The sequence below is a fragment of the Scyliorhinus canicula genome, chromosome 10 (genome assembly GCF_902713615.1).
Source record: "Scyliorhinus canicula chromosome 10, sScyCan1.1, whole genome shotgun sequence".
Classification (NCBI taxonomy): domain Eukaryota; kingdom Metazoa; phylum Chordata; class Chondrichthyes; order Carcharhiniformes; family Scyliorhinidae; genus Scyliorhinus; species Scyliorhinus canicula.
This window is the reverse complement of record NC_052155.1, coordinates 191,492,761-191,510,671: the sequence shown is the minus strand read 5'-3', so window position 1 is coordinate 191,510,671 and position 17,911 is coordinate 191,492,761. Positions and strand designations below refer to the sequence as shown.

At 47.4% G+C, this 17,911-nt stretch overlaps 1 protein-coding gene across 8 annotated transcripts in view; it reads left to right on the top strand.

Moving 5' to 3' along the window:
- Window positions 1–15,030, top strand: part of LOC119972876 (probable G-protein coupled receptor 141) — a 71,273-nt gene extending 56,243 nt beyond the window's left edge. For 4 of the 8 annotated variants that reach the window (XM_038810403.1, XM_038810405.1, XM_038810406.1 and 1 more), the window contains exon 2: window positions 13,505–15,030. In XM_038810403.1, coding sequence (XP_038666331.1) covers window positions 13,505–14,435 — 931 coding nt within the window. In that variant the 3' untranslated portion in view covers window positions 14,436–15,030. Of the gene's footprint in view, window positions 1–4,675; window positions 4,792–5,875; window positions 6,076–13,504 lie in introns of those variants that run through there. The other 4 variants (XM_038810409.1, XM_038810412.1, XM_038810404.1 and 1 more) reach the window with 3 other exon arrangements.
- The last annotated feature ends 2,881 nt before the right edge of the window (window positions 15,031–17,911 follow it).

Genomic DNA, 17,911 nt, shown 5'->3' with positions numbered 1-17,911 from the left:
GAGGCACCCTAACAGAGATGCACACAGCGATCCTTGATGCGATTGGCTATAACAGAGGAGACCCAGTCGAAGGCCTAAACAAGTGTAGGCAAAAGAAGACAGAGCACCACACAGCGTTTGCTGGACGCTTGTGGATACACTTCACCGCAGTTTTTGGAGAATTAGCCCACGCCCATTTGTCCGCAGATAATATGGCCAAATGGACTTGAATCCTGGTCTCTCATGCGACAGAGGCAGGACAGAGAGCTTGCGCAAATTATGACCCCTCAGACAAGGCCCAAAATGAAAAATGGTTTTTGAAAAGGTTGTCCTGCGCTTGGGAGTAATCAGTCCAAGGCAAAACCGCATTTATAAAACCAGATGAAGAGCAGGCAGACATGAATCCAGTTGGAGCGCACCAGAACCCCGCATGGGTAAATGAGGGCAGGAACGGCCCACCCCGCCCAAATCCCAAGAATGTTACAATTGTGGACAGTTAGGACACTTTGCACGGGAGTGCAATGCGCCACAAAAGCAGCAGAGAAACCAACAGACAGGCACCCTAAATAGGAATAAGGCAAAGCCGATCCATACCGTTAGCGCCCATTCAGAGAATGCAGACATAAACGGCACAGGCTGACAGTGTTCGGGCTCCCCAACTTGGGTCTGCGACACCCTTTGGGATAAGTCCGGTAGACCGGTAGTAGCAGGCAAAGTCCGGGGGCACCCCGTAGAATTTCTTTTGGACACAGGAGGGCCCCGCACCACACTCAATTCCTCCACGATGTTCCAGAGGGACACGTGGCCCACAACAGACACCATCACACTCAATGGTTTTACAGGTCATTTGTAACAGGGACACATCACAGCCTCTGTAGCGATACAAATAGGTAACATAACAACTAAGCACCCCGTAGTTTTGGTTGATCTGCCCCAGACAGCTGAACATATCCTAGGGCTCGACTTTATGAGCTCCCACAACCTTTCGTTTGATCCGGTAAACAAGTGTGTTTGGAAAATGGCAAAGGCAGCACGAGCCCCCGCCACGCTCACAGTTGGAGAGTATGAGAACAGGATTAGCTCAGTAGGAGACTTCTAGTTCGACCCTCAAGCCATTAGTCCAGGCAAACAGGTTAGGGCAGTCCTGCAGGAACACAAAGCAGCATTTGCACAGCACAAGCACGACTGTGGCAGAATAGCTGGCTCTGTGCAAATTACAGGTCCTGACCCCAGACCCCAGAAACAGTATGGATTTCCCCAGGAAGCAGAGGGAGAAATCTCAAAGGTAATAGAGAGTTCACTTGACCAAGGCGTACTGAGATCAGTAGCCTCCACAAACAACGCACCCATTTGGCCCGTCAGGAAACCGGATGGATCATGGCGACTGGCTATTGATTACCGGGAACTGAACAAAGTAACCCCAGCAGCAGCCCCCACTGTAGCCATGAGTCCCGAGACCATGCTCAAACAGGGACTCCAGTCAAAAGTTTTTTTGGTTTTGGATTTTAGCAACGGCTTTTGGTCCATTCCATTGGATAAACCGTGCCAGTACAAATTCGCCTTTACATTCCAGGGACAACAATATACATGGACGTGCCTTCCAAAAGGCTTCCACAACTCCCCCTCCATTTTCTTTTTTCTTCTTAAATAATTTTTATTCAAATTTTCACAAAATATCAATAACAGAAACTACTAAGAACAGAAAGAACAAACACCCCCCCCCCCCCCACCCCGTATACAAAAAAGAAGAAATAAATTAACGCCCGACATTAGCAAAAAACAAATATTCACGTCCCTTCAGCCCAAAACAAAGGGATGCCACCGCCCCTGCCCCGGGTTGCTGTTAAGCCGGCCTTATTTCTACCGTTCTGCCAGGAAATCCAGGAATGGTTGCCACCTCCTGAAGAACCCCTGCACTGATCCCCTTAGGGCAAATTTCACAATCTCCAATTTAATAAACCCCGCCATATCGTTGATCCAGGCCTCCATGCTTGGGGGTCTCGCATCCTTCCACTGAAGAAGAATCCTCTGCCGGGCTACTAGGGACGCAAAGGCCAGAATGCCGGCCTCTTTCGCCTCCTGCACTCCCGGCTCCTCTGCAACCCCAAATATTGTGAGCCCCCAGCCCGGTTTGACCCTGGACCCTACCACCCTCGACACCGTCCTTGCTACGCCCTTCCAAAATTCCCCCAGCACTGGGCATGCCCAGAACATATGGACATGGTTTGCTGGGCTCCCTGAGCACCTAATACACCTGTCCTCGCGCCCAAAAAACCGGCTCATCCTTGTCCCGGTCATGTGAGCCCTATGCAGCACCTTAAACTGTATGAGGCTAAGCCTTGCACAAGAAGAGGAGGAGTTCATCCTTCCTAGGGCGTCTGCCCACGTCCCCTCCTCAATCTCCTCACCCAGCTCCTCCTCCCATTTACCCTCAGCTCCGCCACGGAGGCCTCGTCTACCTCCTGCATCACTTGGTACGTTGCTGAGATCCTCCCCTCTCTAACCCACACCCCCGAGAGCACCCTGTCCTGGACCCCACGCGGCGGCAGCAGGGGGAACCCCGCCACCTGCCGCCTGACAAATGCCTTTACCTGCACATACCTAAAGGTGTTCCCCGGGGGGAGCCCGAACTTCCCTTCCAGCTCACCCAGGCTCGCAAACTTCCCGTCTACAAACAGGTCCCTCAGCCTCCTAACACCTGCCCTGTGCCAACTCAGGAATCCGTCATCAATTCTCCCCGGGACAAACCGGTGGTTCCCCGGTATCAGGGACCCCATCGAGGCCCCCACCTCCCCCCTGTGCCATCTCCATTGCCCCCAAATTATGAGGGTAGCCGCCACGGTGGTATACTGCATTGGAGGGAGCGGCAGCGGCGCCGTTACCAACGCCTCCAGGCTTGTGCCCACACAGGACGCCATCTCCATCCTCTTCCATGCTGCCCCTTCCCCGTCCATTACCCACTTACGCACCATCGCTGCGTTGGCAGCCCAATAATACCCACAGTGGTTGGGCAGCCCCAGCCCCCCCATCCCTGCCCTGTTCCAAGAACACCCTTCTCACCCTCGGGGTCCCGTGCGCCCACACAAACCCCGTAATGCTCCTGTTAACCCACCTGAAAAAGGCCTTCGGGATAAAGATGGGGAGGCACTGGAACAGGAACAGAAATCTCGGGAGCACTGTAATCTTGACTGATTGCACCCTACCCGCCAAAGACAGCGGCAGCATGTCCCATCTCTTGAACTCCTCCTCCATCTGCTCCACCAGCCTTGTGAGGTTAAGCTTATGCAAGGCTCCCCAGCTCCTGGCCACCTGGACCCCCAAGTACCTGAAGCCCCTCTCCGCCCTTTTCAGTGGGAGCCTACCAATCCCCCACTCCTGGTCTCCCGGGTGTACAACGAACAGCTCGCTCTTCCCCAAGTTGAGCTGGTACCCCGAGAAATCCCCAAATTCCCGGAGAATCCTCATCACCTCTGGCATTCCCTCCACCGTGTCCGCCACATACAGCAATAGGTCATCCGCATAGAGCAACACTCGATGCTCCTCCATGATGCCCGCACCAGCCCCCTCCAGTTCCTCGACTCCCTCAGCGCCATAGCCAGGGGTTCAATTGCCAGCGCAAAAAGCAGGGGGGACAAGGGACACCCCTGCCTCATCCCTCGGTATAAGCGAAAATACTCCGACCTCCTCCTATTCGTTGCCACACTCGCCACCGGGGCCTCATACAACAGCCTCACCCACCTGACAAACCCCTCCCCAAACCCAAACCTTTCCAGCACCTCCCACAAGTACCCCCACTCAACCCTATCAAAGGCCTTCTCCGCGTCCAACACCACCACTATCTCCGCCTCCCCTTCTACCGCCGGCATCATTATAACATTCAAGAGCCTCTGTATGTTGGTGTTAAGCTGCCTCCCCTTCACGAACCCCGTTTGATCCTCGTGGATAACCTGCGGCACACAGTCCTCTATCCTCGTGGCTAAAATCTTCACCAATTTTGAAAGGTATTGGGTTGAAGCAGACTGGCAAGACCGCTGGCTCAGATGGCTTTCCGATCAAATTTAATAAGAATTTCTCAGAACAGCTTGCACCTATGTTATTAGATCGGTTTAATGACACTCTATCCAGGGTTCATTGCTTCCGAACCTTACGCAGGACTCTATTTCCTTACTTCATAAGAAGGGAAAGGACCCGTTGAGTGGGGTTCAGACCGGCCCATCTCGCTTTTAAACATGGACGATAAGCTCCTCGCCAAGGTTCTGGTGCTGTGGCTGGAGCCTTGTATTCCTCGTATAATTTCAGAGGATCAAACAGGCCAGAAATGACCAGCCAATATATTTTGCTTCTTAAATGTAATTCTTTCCCCCTCACCTGCACCCGAGCCTAAGGCGATAGTTTCCCTTGGACACTGCGAAAGCATTTAACAGGGTGAAATTTATTTGAGATTCCCGGGAGATTTGGATTCGGCTATAAATTTGCCTCTTGGATCTGCTTGTTATATAATGCCCCACGGCCAGCGTTCGCACCAACACTACTTCCCCATTGAATAGGGGCATTGGATAGGGTTGCCCATTTTTTCCACTCTTTTTCACCCTGGTGATATAGCCTTGAGGGCCTCTAGTCAATGGAGGGTATTATTCGTGATGGGGTGGAACATTGAGCACTTCTTTATGCATTGATCTATTTTTATATATTACAGACCCAACTCCCTCCTCAACAGCATAACGAAGACATTCAATACCTTTGGCTCTTTCTCTGGCTATAAATTAGGAAAGAGTGATTTTCCATTAGCCCCCGGGACGGAAGCCCATTTAGGTACGTTACTCGTCCGTCTCGCTGGGTCAAGTTTTCATTCCTTGGGAGTCAGGATAGCCCACAATTGGGTCTCACTTCACAATTGAATTACTGGAACCCTGATCGATATGTTAAAACGGACATACAGAGGTGGAACAACTATCCTCGATCTTTGGCGAGTAAAATTCAAACAATAAAAATGAATGGAATCCCGAGGTTTTTCTTTTCCCTTCAATGTCTCCCCATTTTCTTTTTTAAAATTAAGATTAATAAATTGATATCTGCTTTTATTTGGTTGGGTAGAATCCAGTGTTCTACTCCAGAGAGTAGGCGGACAGGGGACCTGGCACTTCCAAACTCTCCAGCTGTCACAGTGCATATAGACACCAACAATATATGTAAAATATGGGATGAGGTCCTACAAGCTGAATTTAGGGAGTTGGGAGTTAAACTAAAAAGCAGGATCTCAAAAGGTAATAATCTCAGGGTTTCTAACAGTGTCACATGCTAGTCAGAGTAGGAATGGCAGGACAGATAAGATGAATATGTGGCTTGAGGAATGTTGCAAGAAGAAGGGATTCAAATTCCTGGGGCATTGGAACTTGTTCTGGAAGAGATGGAACCAGTACAAACCAGATGGTCTGCATCTGGGCAGGGCCCGAACCAATGTCCAAGGAGGAGTATTTGCCAGTGCTGTTGGGGAGGGTTTAAACTAATATGGCAGGGGAATGGGAACCAATGCAGGAAGTCGGAGGAAGGTAAGATGGGGACAGAAACAAAAGGTAGTAAAGGGAAAAGTGTAAGGCAGAGAAACCAAAGATAAAAATCAAAAATCTAGGGGCTGTTTAGCACACTGGGCTAAATGGCTGGCTTTGAAAGCAGACCAAGGCAGGCCAGCAGCACGGTTCGATTCCCGTAACAGCCTCCCCGAACAGGCGCCGGAATGTGGCGACTAGGGGCTTTTCACAGTAACTTCATTTGAAGTCTACTCGTGACAATAAGCGATTTTCATTTCATTTCATTTCATTTCAAAAGGGCCACATTACATCATAATTCTAAAAGGGCAATAAATGTCAAAAAAACAAATGCTGACAATCATTAACAGGTATGATGTAATTGGGATGATGGAGACCTGGCTCCAGGGTGGCCAAGGATGGGAACTCAACATCCAGGGATATTTAAGAAGTGAAGATGCCGGCGTTGGACTGGGGTGAGCACAGTAAGAAGACTTACACACCAGGTTAAAGTCCAACAGGTTTGTTTGGAATCTCTAGCTTTCAGAGCACAGCTCCTTCATCAGGTGAGTGAAGAGGTGGGTTCCACAAACACATATATGGACAAAGTCAATGATGCAAGATGATACTTTGAATGCGAGTCTTTGCCGGTCCAGACGGTGCGACTGGAGTGAGGGATAATCACAGGTTAAAGAGGTGTGAGTTGTATCAAGCCAGGACAGTTGGTAGGATTTCACAAGTCCAGGCCAGATGGTGGGGGGTGAATATGGTGTGACATGAATCCAAGGTCCCGGTTGAGGCCGTACTCATGCATGCAGAACTTAGCTATCAGTTTCTGCTCAGCGATTCTGCATTGTCACGCATCCTGAAGGCCGCCTTGGAGAACGCTTACCTGGAGATCAGAGGCTGAATACCCTTGACTGCTGAAGTGTTCCCTGACTGGAAAGGAACATTCCTGCCTGGTGATTGTCGCGCGATGTCCATTCATCCGTTGTCACGGCATCTTCATGATCTCGCCAATGTACCAATGCCTCGGGACATCCTTTGCCTATGAGGTAGACAACATTGGCCGAGTCGTACGAGTATGTACCACGTGAGGTGGATGGTTTCCTCACGTGTAATGGTACATTCTGTGGCTCATTCTGGGTCCCACCTCTTCAACCCAAAAAGATGTGCAGGGTAGGTGGATTAGTCATTCTAAATTGCCCCTTAATTGGGAAAAAAAGAATTTTGGTACTCTAAATTTAGTGACCATCTACATTTTGTGCCCTGACCTCTACGTCTAAGCTGTGTGCTGCACCTGTGCCAACTTAACTAGTGTCGAACTTCCTTATTTTAACGTGTCCTACTGCTCCTTCTAAGGTGTGAGCCCAGACAGCACACGGATGTGGAGGCGACCTGCTCGTCGCTTGCCCTCTGACCTGAGATGCCTCTGACGGCCGTCTTCTGGAGGGCCTGGACCTGGATGGGCCCAGCCAACTTTCAGGTGTCACATTGCACGAGGTGCCACCCTGTTCAGCCCGCTGCCCATTAGTTACGCTCGTGTCAGTTGGGGATGGAGGTTAAGAAGCACTGAGGTGTTCCATCTGGCGTTGCCAGTCCAGGAGGCCCACTCTCGTCTCAACCAGGCTCTCGATGCCCTCAGCCATGAAGCACAGACACATGTCCCTCTGCAACTTGTCCAGGCCAGTTAGCACTCAGCCAATGCTCTTGTTGACCTCAGCCATGACCCTTTGTGACTGGGCCAAGTTCTGGAGCGCTGCAACAATGTCCATGTGGGTCTAGTTCATAGCTGCCTATGATTGGGCTCCCTGGCCAGAGCCTCAGCCATCATCGGCAGAGTGTGCCCAAGCCTTGGATGTCTTGACCCACGGCTGTGACTTTCACACCCAAAGCTTCCATTGCAGCTGCCACCCATTCAGTGTTGGCCTGGGTACCACGTATGTTTGCCTTGAAGGCAGTTGGACTCTTCCAGCTGTAGCTGCAGGCGCCGGATTATTGCTGACCCCCCCCCCCCCCCCCCCCCCCCCGCTGTAGCCACCTGAGTTGGCCACTTCCCAGGGGCAAGAGTTATAGCTGGGGGAAGGGCAATTATGATGCCATTAGACATGACTTAGGATGTGTTGGTTGGAGAAGTAGGCTGCAAGGGTTGGGCACACTGGATATGTGGAGCTTGTTCAAGGAACAGCTATTGCATGTTCTTGATAAGTACGTACCAGTCAGGCAGGGAGGAAGGGGTCGAGCGAGGGAACCGTGGTTTACCAAAGAAGTGGAATCTCTTGTTAAGAGGAAGAAGGAGGCCTATGTGAAGATGAGGCGTGAAGTTTCAGTTGGGGCGCTTGATAGTTACAAGGAAGCGAGGAAGGATCTAAAGAGAGAGCTGAGACGAGCAAGGAGGGGACATGAGGGGCGCGATTCTCCCATATGGGGAGAAATCGTAAGGGTGGCGTCAAATCTGGGCGGGTTTGACGCCAGCCCCCCCCCTTCCCGACCGGGAACCGATTCTGGTCCCCGGTCGGGGCTAGCATGCCGACGCCGTAAACTCCGGCATCGCGGGCTTAACGAATTTTGTTAAGCCCGCTTGCCAGAGTTTGCGCCGGCTGACGCGTCATATGACGTCAGCCGCGCATGCGCGGATTGGAAGACTCCAACCCGCGCATATGCGGATGACGTAATCGCGCATTTGCGCGAAACCCGCGCATGCGCGGGCCGGGATGCCCCTCAGCCGCCCCGCGAAGTGATACAGCGGGGCAGCGGAGGGACAAAGAGTGCGCGGGCATCAGGCCCACTGCCCGCGATCGGTACCCACCGATCGCGGGCCCATGGCACCCTTGGCACGGCCGTGGTACTGCCGTGCCAATCGGTGCCACGGTTTTAAAGATCGAGAGTTTACGGCCGTTTTTACGAACCGCCAGACCAGGTGTGTTTGCCGTTCGTAAAAACAGCCGTAAAGGGCTGGGACTTCGGCCCATCGAACAGCTGAGAATCGCTGCCGGCCGTAAAAAAAACGGCGGCAGCGATTCGTATCGGGAGTCGGGCGTGGGGGGGGGGGGGGGGGGGAGAATAGCGGGAGGGCGTCAGAACAGCGTGGCCGTAAAATTTTACGAGCCACGCTATTCTCCGCACCGTCGGGAGTGCGGAGAATCGCGCCCGAGAAGTCTTTGGCAGGTAGGATCAAGGAAAACCCAAAAGCTTTCTATAGGTATGTCAGGAATAAAATAATGACTAGGGTAAGAGTAGGGCCAGTCAAGGACAGTGGTGGGAAGTTGTGTATGGAGGCTGAGGAGATAAGCAAGATACTAAATGAATACTTTTCGTCAGTATTCACTCAGGAAAAAGATAATGTTGTGGAGGAGAATGCTGAGACCCAGGCTATTAGAATAGATGGCATTGAAGTGCGTAGGGAAGAGGTGTTGGCAATTCTGGACAAGGTGAAAATAGATAAGTCCCCGGGGCCTGATGGGATTTATCCTAGGATTCTCTGGGAAGCCAGGGAAGAGATTGCTGAGCCTTTGGCTTTGATTTTTATGTCATCATTAGCTACAGGAATAGTGACAGAGGACTGGAGGATAGCAAATGTGGTCCCTTTGTTCAAGAAGGGGAGTAGAGATAACCCCGGTAACTATAGACCGGTGAGCCTCACGTCTGTTGTGGGTAAAGTCTTGGAGAGGATTATAAGAGATACGATTTATAATCATCTAGATAGGAATAATATGATTAGGGATAGTCAGTATGGTTTTGTGAAGGGTAGGTCATGCCTCACAAACCTTATCGAGTTCTTTGAGAAGGTGGCTGAACAGGTAGACGAGGGTAGAGCAGTTGATGTGGTGTATATGGATTTCAGTAAAGCGTTTGATAAGGTTCCCCACGGTCGTCTATTGCAGAAAACACGGAGGCTGGGGATTGAGGGTGATTTAGAGATGTGGATCAGAAATTGGCTAGTTGAAAGAAGACAGAGGGTGGTGGTTGATGGCAAATGTTCAGAATGGAGTTCAGTTACGAGTGGCGTACCACAAGGATCTGTTCTGGGGCCGTTGCTGTTTGTCATTTTATAAATGACCTAGAGGAGGGCACAGAAGGTTGGGTGAGTAAATTTGCAGACGACACTAAAGTCGGTGGAGTTGTAGACAGTGTGGAAGGATGTTGCAGGTTACAGAGGGACATAGATAAGCTGCAGAGCTGGGCTGAGAGGTGGCAAATGGAGTTTAATGTAGAGAAGTGTGAGGTGATTCACTTGGAAAGAATAACAGGAATGCGGAATATTTGGCTAATGGTAAAATTCTTGGCAGTGTGGATGAGCAGAGGGATCTCGGTGTCCATGTACATAGATCCCTGAAAGTTGCCACCCAGGTTGATAGGGTTGTGAAGAAAGCCTATGGTCTGTTGGCCTTTATTGGTAGAGGGATTGAGTTCCGGAGCCATGAGGTCATGTTGCAGCTGTACAAAACTCTGGTACGGCCGCATTTGGAGTATTGCGTACAGTTCTGGTCGCCTCATTATAGGAAGGACGTGGAAGCTTTGGAACGGGTGCAGAGGAGATTTACCAGGATGTTGCCTGGTATGGAGGGAAAATCTTATGAGGAAAGGCTGATGGACTTGAGGGTGTTTTCGTTAGAGAGAAGAAGGTTAAGAGGTGACTTAATAGAGGCATACAAAATGATCAGAGGGTTAGATAGGGTGGACAGTGAGAGCCTTCTCCCGTGGATGGAGGTGGCTAGCACGAGGGGACATAGCCATAAATTGAGGGGTAATAGATATAGGACAGACGTCAGAGGTAGGTTTTTTACGCAAAGAGTGGTGAGGCCGTGGAATGCCCTACCTGCAACAGTAGTGAACTCGCCAACATTGAGGGCATTTAAAAGTTTATTGGATAAGCATATGGATGATAATGGCATAGTGTAGGTTAGATGGTCTTTAGTTTTTGACTTCCCATGTTGGTGCAACATCGTGGGCCGAAGGGCCTGTACTGCGCTGTATCGTTCTATGTTCTATGTTCCCGATTCCAAAATGGAGATCCGCTAAGAATGCAGGGAGAAATGGCCAAGGACAGGAAAACAAGCAGGTACAAAGTTTCCTGTATAATAGGACTTGCAGAAACCCAGACAGAACCGAAACCAAAAGCCATCTACATATTAATGAGCAATCCCCAGGAACAATTAGATACATTGAAGTAATCAAGACCAAACCAGACTCCTCGGCGCCAGCAGGAGCCAAGACAAAGGAAGGTCAACGGACACTTAGGACACCAGCGATCAGGGAACAGCTCCAGTACTGGAGAAATCGATCCAAGTGATCAGAACTTAGTCCAATCACTTGGAACCAGGTACGGGATCTGCCCAGAAGGGCGTGACGCCCCTGGGGACTATAAAATAGGGTCCCCAAGTTCAATTCGTCCTTCTTGGCTCTTGGCTCTCAGCGAGGAGAGACCTGCCTAACAGCTTCTTGGCAGCTCTCAAAGAACTCGACCGTGACTCTCAGCTCGGGGAGACTTGCCTAGCAGCTGCACCAACCAAGTAAGTGTCCAGTCAACACACGCTACGAGATAGGTGCTCCTAGCCCTTAGTCCATACCAGCTGGAAACCTGCAGACTCAGAATCGAACGACAGGCCATTTGTTCCCCTGACCTGGTGGGCCAGTTTCCAAAGCTAAGTATTGGCCTTTTAGTGTTAGAGATAGTCTAGTGAGTAGTATTTTATGCATGAGTAGCGATTGACTGTGTATATAATAAATGTGTTTTGATTTGGAACTTACTAACTGGTGTATTAAGTTATTGATCAGCACTTGAACTTGAACCCCGTGGTGGTATCATAAAGATAACTGGCAACTCTAGAGCAAAGGTTATAAAACAGAGAAATTAAGTGTAAAGCACACTTAGCAACCCCCCCCCCCCCCCCCCCCCCCCCCCCCGTAGACCCTGACTCTGCGTTTGCATCTCCACCAGCGATGGGATCATTATTTCCAGAAGCGTGATACCTGTCCGGACTACAGCTAGTTCCTGGGATCGGGCAGCCTTCCAACCAACCACTCCCTTGGGAGTCCCTACCTCCACCTGATGTGCTGCAGCATGTGTGATGTGTGCAGCAGAAGGTGACCCAGGAGCCCCACCGGGGTGATAGTCTGCGATGATGGAAGATGCAGCTGAGTGCAGTGACAAGCTGTTGGTGGCATCCCTGGGTGGGGTGTGCTGGGGGCAAGGTACCTCAAGACAGGCTGGTATAACCTGATGGTGATCTTGCAAGACAAAACACAAGAGACATGGTGAGATCTTGGGAAGGAGTTGCCTGGAGGATGGAGATGACTCACTTGCTTTTGGGACAACATTTTAGGGGCTCACTTAGTTGTCACATGCTGACCTCCGCCTCAAAGACGGCTCTCCACTGCACCTCCCTGGATAATGCCATCACCCTCTGCTCAGCAGGGATGAGGACCCAGAGGTCAGGGATTCCCCCTCCGGTCTTCTCCCGGTCCCGGAGATTATGGGTTGTCTTTTCCTAGGGGACACATAAAGGACATGATGAGACGTATGGAGGTGAATTACACGGGGGGGTCTGTAGCTGGTGGCATGCGTGTGCAAGGCACCTGGCCAAAGAGGACAATATTGGTGTTGGGGTTTGTGCAGGGTGGGGTGGAAGATACAGGCAGGTGGGTTTTGGTTGGCCTCTATGGGAGTGGAGGTGTGATGTGAGGAGTGAGGGACAGAACGATGCCAAGGGAACAGAGTTGATGGCTCATCCGAGCTGCCCTAAGCAGGTCGTTCATCTTCTTGTAGCAGTCTGTGCCGATCTGCCTGGTGAGGCTCAGCACGCTGACCGCATCGGCCACCTCCACCTAGGCCTGGTTAATGACCGTGCATGGTAGCCTCCTGCCCACACTGGGGAAGAGGGTGCCCCGCCTCTTCTCCACCACATCCAACATTCTCTCAAGCTCTGCGGCCGTGAAGCGTGGATTTGTAGTTTGTAGTGCCACCTTCTTGGCTGGAATGAGTGGGTGGGGAGTGACGTGCATATAAACAACTGCAGCTTGTCAAGCTCCCCAGCGGCAATTCAGGTCCCAGCAAATCCGACATTGAGAAATTAGAATTTCTCTAGATTCACATGGACAGAGTGCTGGACCATCTGCAGGTTCTGAATTACTTCAGAGGCAGTGCCCCAAACGAGTACGCGAACTGTACGCAATTCAGTCCTGGCATCGAGATTCACCCGTTCCTCGGTCAGACATTTCTCGGAAGCTGCAATGTCTACCTGTCTAAGTTCTCCAAATGTTTTTTATTTGTATTTGGCTTGATTGATATTTGCATTTCATGTTTTCATATAATAACAATAAATTGAACACCTAACGCTTCAGAAATAGTTGACCATTTTGAAGACCTTCATTTCCGTGATCTCATCTGTAAACTGTTTTATTTTATTTTTTATAAACTGTACAAGAAATGGATGAGTGTTATAATTTACAATTTACACGTTGATCCCCTCGAACTTAAACCAATGCCCTCTAGTTCTCGATTTCCCAACCCTGGGAAAAGACCAAGTACATTCACCCTATCCATGCCTCTTATGATCTTATCCACCTCTACAAGATCACTCTTCAGTCTCCTACACTCCAAAGAAAACAGTCCAGCCTGTCTAGCCTCTCCCTGTAACTCAGCCCCTCGAGTCCTGGCAACATCCTTCTGCACTCTCTCCAGTTTAATAACATCTTTCCTGTAGCAAGGCGACCAACACTGACCACAATACTCCAGGTGAGGCCTCACCAACGTCCTATACAACTACAACATAACTTCCCAACTTCTCCTGCCTTCTCCCCATAACCTCTGATCCCACTTATTGATCAAAAACCTATCTTATTTCTGCCTTAAAGGCACTCAGTGATTTGGCCTCCACAGCTTTCTGTGGACTATATTAAAACTACACATTTGGGTTACGACTGAGAATTTGAGAAAGTACACTGTCTGTGCAACTATCACCATGTTGATAAACATAAGAGCTTTTGTTTTATTGAAGGTTGGGCAACAAACTAAATTCATCAGCTACAGAAATGACAGAACAATCGGCAATATCTATTGAAGGCCATTCCAACTCTTCGGGCGATAATCAAACAGTCCACTTAGACCATGAAGAGCAGAAGTCTGTTTTAATAGTATTGTACTCTATTGTGTTTGTGGGAGGAGTCATTGGAGCTAGCGTTATGCTACATCGGATACTCAAGAGTGACAAGAACTCAAAGTCATTTATCATAATCAATCTCTCAGTAGCACATGTCATTTTTCTTATAACAGTGCCATTTCGTATTTTTTACTACATAACCGAACAATGGAAATTTGGCCTACTTTTCTGTAAGTTGGTCAGTGCTATTATACATGTTCACATGTATTTAACCTTTGTATTTTATGTGATCATCATCACCACAAGATTTCTTAATGTCTTTCAAAAGAGGGAGTATCTAAAGTTTAACAGACCATGGATTGCTTCAGTGTTCTGTGTAACCCTTTGGCTTGTGGCAACTGTGATTATTTTTCCAATATTTCTAATTAATTATGGCGTTAACCAGAATTATGAGGAAAATCAGTGTTTTCATTTTGAGGATGAAATTTCATCAGCACCTGTGAGGATAGTCAACTATATTTTGATCTGTACAACAATAGGTACCGTTATCATTTTGTTTATCTGGCAGATAAGTATAATGTCAAATCTGGCCATCAAGCATGGCTCACAGACATGTGCTCATCAAGTTTTTCGTGCCCAACTAAAGACACTGACATTTATATTGATAATGTTTGTGTTTCTTGTTCCATATCTTGTATTCAGAATATATTACATCAAAAAATTTGAAGAAAAATCATCAATTCTGCATTCAATTAACGAAATTGGTTTATCCATAACAGGAATGTGTTGTTTTGATTTGCTAATTTTTTGGATTTGGTATTACTTTTAGAAATTAGCAGGCAATGAGCCAAATGAAGATTGTAACTGCAAGTATTTATTTCTTTTGGGCACATCCCATGCTTTTGTAGAACAAAAAAAAAATACTTTTAATAGTTAACAATTGCAGAAACATACACCTACTAATTACCTTGCTATTTCCTACATTTATGGGATCTCTTTGGGTTCCGATAGTAAATTGCCATTTATGGTATCAATTTGGGATCATGGACAGTTGAGAATTAAAATAAAACAAAAGGAAGTCCATAATCATTGAAAATCTGTAAAGTAAAACTTGTCAAAGGTTAAACACATCCTGTTTGACTCACTTTGTTACTGAGATGATTTTTAATATTGCTGCCTGTTACTGCTCGGTTGGAAAAGATGGATTTGATTTACTAAAGACGAGGTCATAGATGCGCTTCTACATTCTCACTGAATTATGGAAACCATCCTACACCTGAAGCTGGATGCATTTGCCATTCTCCGAAGAAGCATTTTTAATAATGTATTCTGATACAAATTGTACAGTATTGGCTGACTTTTGTATCTTCTATAATTATTCTAAGCAATACATTCTTTTTGAATAAATAGCATTTCCAGAAACACCTCCACATGCATCAACTTTTCTGTACCCAAATTTCAGACATGAAACAATCTAGCCTGAAACTGTCCAAGGAACGCACTTTATAAATCAGTCAGTTTATTATCAATTTCCGTCTTCAAATCAGGTAGGTCTATCATCCAACAATGATGAACAAACATCTTAATAATAATCTTTATTAGTGTCACAGGTAGGCCACATGGCAATGAAGTTACTGTGAAAATCTTCAAGTCGCCACAGTCCAATGCCTAACCAGTACGTTTTCCTGGACTTGTGAGAGGAAACTGTTAGATTCTGGCTGCTGTTCAGTAGAGTGAAGAGTTCTGCTCCTTTTCCAAGACACCTTTATTTTCCTTGAACATACTCCATATAAAACTCACCACATCACACCCCACAAGGGCCACCTGCAATCTCTTTACATATCAGTGTCAATTATTGGATACCTAACATCAAAAGAGACACTGAAATGGAATGTCTCTTAAACTATCCCTAACAATCTCCCCTTCCTTGGAGAAAAAAAATTATGTGGTTAAAAACAAAATTACAAGAAACTCAAAAACACGCGCAATTTCCCCCCCTCTTTTTTATCGTTTTTGGAAGGAAAAAAAAGAGTCACAGAAACAGGCGCCCTTCATTAACGACATCCAAAGGTTTCTGTGAACAAGCCCCTCTTTTCGTAAAACAATCTGACAATTGATAGCTACTGTCGACCCATTTAATTTTTGCTATCTCCCCTCTGTCCAACATCTGCTTCAAACTTGCGATGTCTATCCTTAACCTTTTCTCATTGACACTTTTTGTAGACTGCACATTTTCCCACAGGGATTGATTGTCAATGTGACACTCAATGGGTATGTTACCCAAATCCTCTAGTCCCAAAATGTCTGTCAATATCTGACTTATATAAAAGGCCATATCCACTGCCTCTACAAGGCTTAACATCTCAGCGGCAAGTGCCCACACAAGAGGGCAACATTTACCATTGTTCCCTAAAAGGAAAGTTATAAAACCTCCTGCGTTTGAAACCCCATCACATAAATCTGCATAGGACGCATCACTATAAACTATGAGTTTCAAGTGCCTAAGATAACCTAAAACCGGGAACCTCAAAACACACTCCTGTATTTTTAGTTTGACCAACGGTTTATTTGCTCTCAACATGTCCACTTTAGGTTCATTCATTTTTGTACTCAACTCTAAGACATCAAAACTAACGTCCAGTCTAGTCTGTCTACCTAACCAATTCAGTTGCCCAATTAAACTTCGCAGTTGCTCTTTTGCCATCTTTGAAACCACTGCGTCTTTTTGTGAAACCTGACCACGACTAATTGCAATTGGGCTGATGCTCTCCAAATAAGATTGCTGACGTAAAGTTGCACCTAACTCAGTCTGTCTGATTTCCAGTCCAATATATTTAAATGCACCAGAAGCCTGACTTCCAACCCTGAATTCTTTCCTCAACCCAGAATTACCATAGTTCCAAAATCATGAGCCTCACCACACAAAAGGACGGAGAAAAATGTCTCTCTGAAGTTGATGCCCCTGCAAAAAGGCAGCTTTTATATCTATAGATTTGCATTCCCATGCCTTTGTGACTAATAGAGCCAAGAAGATCTTTAAAATAACCTTTCCTGCCATAGGTGAATCTACCCTTAAATCCTGATCTTCTAATTTTTCTTCAAATCCCCTTGCCACAAGCCTGGCCTTTGCCTTATAAATTCCATCCGGAAGAACCTTTTCCATGCAAATCCATCTGTGGGATAGAGCACTTTGTCCCCTAACCGGTACTTCCGTACATACCCCAAATTCACTCCAACAATGCAGTTCTTGCTGCTTGGCATCTTTGATAACTTCTCCATCTAATTTATTGGAGGCCACCAAAATCTCACGTGAATGTGGGCTTCTATTCCTAGTAGCATTCATAGTCTCACTCATGTTCCGAGACCTTGACAAACTACGTCCCCTCTCCCACCTGGTATCTTGTTCTGTACTGCTAGATCTTTCCCTTCTGCTGTGGGATGTCCTTTCAATAGTTCTTGACCTTTTCCTGTGAACCGGTTCACTATCCGATGTACTATCTGAACTGGAACTGCGTTTTTTGCCCTCCATTTTTGAACTTCGTGCTCCCAATCCATTGGCTTGACTCCCTCCCCTGCATGCTGTACATTCAAACAGTGTTTATACTTTCCAGTGGTCTTCCCTACTCGACTAATAACAGTTGCATCCTTTCATTGACTAGACCCTTCAGGCAAGTATGTCACTTTTGTACCAACTTTTGGCAGTTGTCCTTTCAGAAAAATTCCCTGTTCTAATTCATCAAATTTATTGTGTTCCCCTACAGAAACCCCGTCTATATCAGTTAACTGGTCCTCATTCTTCTGTAACACATGCGTACCAGATGACCCTGGTTCCTCATCATGTCTGTCTGCTCTGTCTAAATTTGAAAATTTGTAATCTGTACCCATTATCCTTGATGAATGTACCCCACTAATCTGATTGCCATGTTGCAAAACGATTGTTTGCCATCTATGCCTATGATCTTCCCTGGGCCTTTACATTCATTAAAATTGCCTCTCTTACAGTCTCCTTGCTGAAAAACGGTATTTGATGGCTGTACATTATGCCTGAAAAGCTCTGCGAATTCTTTCAGAAACTTCAGCTTCCAAAAAAGCTTTTTTACTGCTAAGTAATGCATTTAAATGCTCAGCAAAGGCAGAGCTAATTGTAGTCCCTTCCCAAGCTGAAGGCTGGTCATCCAAAATGACGGAATTTTAGGATTTCTAACAAACACTAATTGATAGGGACTATAGCCCCCAACCATCTGCAACAAATTCTTTGCATGTACCGCCCATGCTAAGGCTGAATTTAACTTGCAATTTGGTCTA